Source organism: Centropristis striata, chromosome 3 (assembly GCF_030273125.1).
Source record: "Centropristis striata isolate RG_2023a ecotype Rhode Island chromosome 3, C.striata_1.0, whole genome shotgun sequence".
Classification (NCBI taxonomy): Eukaryota; Metazoa; Chordata; class Actinopteri; order Perciformes; family Serranidae; genus Centropristis; species Centropristis striata.
In genome coordinates, this window is record NC_081519.1 from 4,504,869 (window position 1) to 4,509,138 (window position 4,270).

Consider the following 4,270-nt stretch of genomic DNA (forward strand, 5'->3'; position numbering starts at 1 on the left):
AAGGGTTTCTTATTAAAAAAAGGTGGGTTTTCTTTCTCTTTAATTCCCCGGCCTTATCATGTGGTTTCAAGAGACACAAAGCAGGTTTCATGGAAACTCAAAGGAATTCCTGCTCAAAGAGAAGCATGGAGACGGATGGAGGGATGGAGGGAAATGTCTAGATATCAGCTCTTAAATTAAACTCTTAGCAGCTATTTTTGTTGTTGTCATTATATTTATCCAAACAAATGTATTTTATTTTGACTGTATTTTTTGTCGTTTTGCATCTTTGTTGGTCAATTTGTGTCTATTTCGATAATTTTGTTTCATTTTTTGGTCATTTTTTACATCTATTTTTGGTCATTTTGTGTCTTTTTGGTCAATTTGTGTCAATTTCGATAGTTTTGTGTAATTTTTTGTCATTTTTACATTCATTTTTTGTCATTTTTACATTCATTTTTTGTCATTTTGCGTCTTTTTTGGTCAATTTGTGTCTATTTCAATAATTTTGTTTCATTTTTTGGTCATTTTTACATCCATTTTTGTCATTTTGTGTATTTTTTTGGTCAATTTGTGTCTATTTCATTAATTTTGTGTGATTTTTTGGTAATTTTTACGTCTATTTTTTATCATTTTTTTTGTAATTTTTTTTGTCATTTTGTGTTTATTTCGATAATTTTGTCTCATTTTTTGATAATTTTTACATCAATTTTTTGTAATTTTGTGTCTTTTTTGGTCATTTTTACATCTATTTTTTGTCATTTTTTTGTCTTTTTAGTCGTTTTTACATCTACAGTCATGGAAACATTCTTGGTAATAACCATAAAATTGTTACATATCAACACAAAATGATCCGAAAAAAGAAAAAAAGACAACAAAAAACTGTTAAAAAAATCAAATCAAATTACAGATTGTTGACCTTTCCTGTGGCAGAAACCAATATATACACTGTATAAATATTCTTTTTGTGTGCATATAATTCTATGTATAGTATCACTGAGATGCCAAATGATGACATTTCTGAGAAGTTTTACCAACGCCTTGAGCTTGATGTAGGGTTAGGCTGCTTCCTGTCCCACTGTGACAGAGACCGTCACTGGTAATATCTTCACGGAGAGTTGATTCGTGGTGACAATATATGGAAACAGCCTCTCAGTGAAAGTGTGTGTGAAGGTGTGCATGTGTGTGTTTGTGTCAGAATCAAAGAATGACAGCTTTCCTTTGTCAAAGTCCAGATGAACTCTGATCCTCTGTGGCCTCTTCTCAACTGAGAGGAGTTTTTCAAAGTGTGGTGGGGAGGCTGCCATGTGTTTTCCATCATGGAAGAAAATCACCCAGAAGCCAGTCTGTATTTTACCCTTTCTCCAGACAGACTCCTTTATTACACCTATGCCCCAGGGTTCATCATATGAAACCTCAACGTCCCAGCTGTGAGTCCCAGAGTTAAAGCCCTCAGAGCTCAGGACGCAGTGGTAGTGATCAAACCTCTCTGGATTGTCAGGAAGCTTCTGGTACTCTCCAAATCTCACGTTGGTCAGATCTTCAGACAGGACGAGTGTTGGACTGGCAGTGTTTGGATCCAGAATCAGAGGAGTGTAGGAGACCATCTCCTTCATCTTGTTCCAGATGTTGAAGGCCAGGTTGCCCAGGTGTTTGGCCTGGTCTATCAGAGCTCCTGAGAGCAGCTGTGGATCCTCCAGCAGGGGGCGCTGCTGGACTCTTTCCACTGCAGCCTTGTAGTTCTGCAGGAATGAGACGTGTTCAGCTCTCAGCTCGTCCTCTGTGGCTCTGACTGTGTCTGAAAGAGCTGCTATCTCTCTGCTCAGAGCATCAATCTTCTCCTTCATCATCTGACTCTTCTGCTCCTCTTCCTCCCTCAGTGCAGATATCCTGGCCTCCTCTTCCTCTTCTAGAAACTGGTGAAGATTCTTAAACTGCTCTTTAATCTGCCTCTCTGTGTGTCGGGCCTGGACCTTAATGTGTTCTGATGTTTGATCACAGTTTCCTTTAACTTGTTCAAAGAGCTTCAGTTTCTCCTGTAAGGGCTTCAGGGATTTCTGGAGCTCCTCTTTATGATCCTGTGCAGCTTCATCGATGGGTCTGAATCTGTGGTTGTTGTGTGTCTTTGAGTCTCTGCAGACGAGACACACAGGCTGCTGATGGTCCAGACAGAAGACTTTGAGTTTCTCAGAGTGCAGACTGCAGAGAGGCTCTGAAGCTCTCTTTTCTCTCTCAAGTAAGAAACTCTCACACAGGTTCTTTAACACCAGGTTACGAGGTGCATCACTTAATAAATGTCTCTCCTTACAAAGTGGACACTTGCATATCAGTTTCTCCTTCCACCATCTCTGCACACAGTCTTTACAGAAACTGTGGCTACACGACAGAAGAACAGGGTCTTTGAAGATGTCATGGCAGACAGGACAAGAAAGATCCTTTTCTGATTGAGAAAACATTTAAAGACTCTGAGGGAATCCTCAAAAACTTTCAAAAAGTTTTTTAAAAAAAGGACACCGACCTGCCAATAAAGTTGAAAGTTTTACTGTCACTTTGAGTCGTAGCTCCTCCAGATCTTATGTTTATAATGTGAAAACAGCAGCAGGTTGAAGTGGTGATACTCCAGTAATCCCAGTGTTCCCAGTATTTCCTCCTTTCTGTGTCTTGATTCTGTGGCGTTTGATCTGGTGGTGAATGTTGAACACACTGCGCACAAACTGCGGCAGTGTTTTATGACTTGTGTCATTTGATGCCAAAATCAGTGCACACACCTATCAGGTTCACCAAACCTCACCTTAAGTGAACGCCTATTGGTGGAATGGATGTTCCAAACCAAGTCATCCATAACAGGATTTTCCGGTTGACTGCCAAAGGTTCTGTTTTATGTGATTATATTTTATGAGATTTTATTATTAGATTATATTTAAATGCACTCTCTTGGCCAGAGCATTGAATGCCACAATGTTTCCTTCCGTTGTTATGCAGATGACACACAGATTTACCTCCCTGAGACCTGCTGACCCAAGAAGCCTAGCTGCTGTTGTAGCAATGTAAACTGGCACAAAATCTCCTAAAACTAAATAACTCAAAATCTGAAGTCCTATTGCCTAATCCTCCCATCCACACCAGCTCCATCCTAACCTCACTTGGTCCCTATGCCAACTCTGAGCGGCTTTAATTTGCTGCCTGCACAAAGTCGGCTCTGATGCTGCAGGAATTACGTATTGCTTTCATGTATCATTAGTCCATACAAGTCTTTGCGCTTGACTTGTGGTTACTGTATGGCTCCTATAAACTGCATAAAACTAAAGAAAAGCTTTCTTTAAGTTTTTGTTTGTACGCAAATTAGGCTGCACATTTTTTTTGTACTAATACTACTAATATTTTTTGCAAGTGGAAAGAAAGTGAAAATACATTAAAAAAATGTTTTAGTGGTTGCCTTCACATTCAATGTAGATTAGGCATACATTTCATGCTGCAGCTCATTTTTAGAAGTCTCCACTCCAACAAACAGCTCCTAAAATGAGTGATATTATATATGAAAATACCATATTATGATGCTTCATGCTTTTGCACTATAGCCGTTTTTCCGTTAGGGGCAAGAGTAACCACCAGTAAAGTCTCAGGCCACTAACCCTAACCCTAACCCATTACAAAAAGGCCCCCAGAGGGATTTAGAGACTCTGGAGGTGACTTTTTGATCGTCGCGTAATTGCTTAGCAACACTTTCTGATATGTTATTTTGTCATATCCTTTCAAATATATGCACATGTTTTACGGTGGAAAAATGCAACATTTTACATTTCCTTTTACCCAAATTTCTGAAATGTGCTCAAAATTGTGCAACAATTTCATGGAAACTACTGCAGATTTATATGCACATAAAAACACAACAATTACAGTCTGCAGTGGGATAGGTTATGGGGTGATTGCCATCAATTAAGTCATTCGTAACTGCAGGTCCTTCCGATTGAGCTGATTAGATACCTGCAGTCATCACACAGCAGCACGAATAAAACATGAGCTCCATCTTCACTCTCTAATTTGAGGAATGTGCCGCGTGCAATTATAAGCAGCATGCGTTCTTCATTAATGACTAAAATCCTCTGGCACAGCATCGTGACCTAACAATATGGCTTCATGACCTTCATGTCGATTTCTACGCACCAGATTGGTTAACGGTTCCTCACAGAATCCGAGTTAATACAGTGCAATCGTTTGCAATAGTAGGCATCCCAAGATGCACTCTGAGCCTTTCAGAGCATTTTTACTGCAGGCAAAATTGTAAATACCA

General features: G+C 39.3%; 1 protein-coding gene across 1 annotated transcript; it reads right to left on the reverse strand.

The window, feature by feature from the left end:
• Positions 1-1,037: 1,037 nt before the first annotated feature.
• On the reverse strand, positions 1,038-2,435 carry LOC131969135 (nuclear factor 7, ovary-like). Its single transcript, XM_059330302.1, has one exon. The coding sequence runs from the start codon at positions 2,433-2,435 to the stop codon at positions 1,038-1,040; it is 1,398 nt and encodes a 465-aa protein (XP_059186285.1).
• Between the last annotated feature and the right edge of the window lie 1,835 nt (positions 2,436-4,270).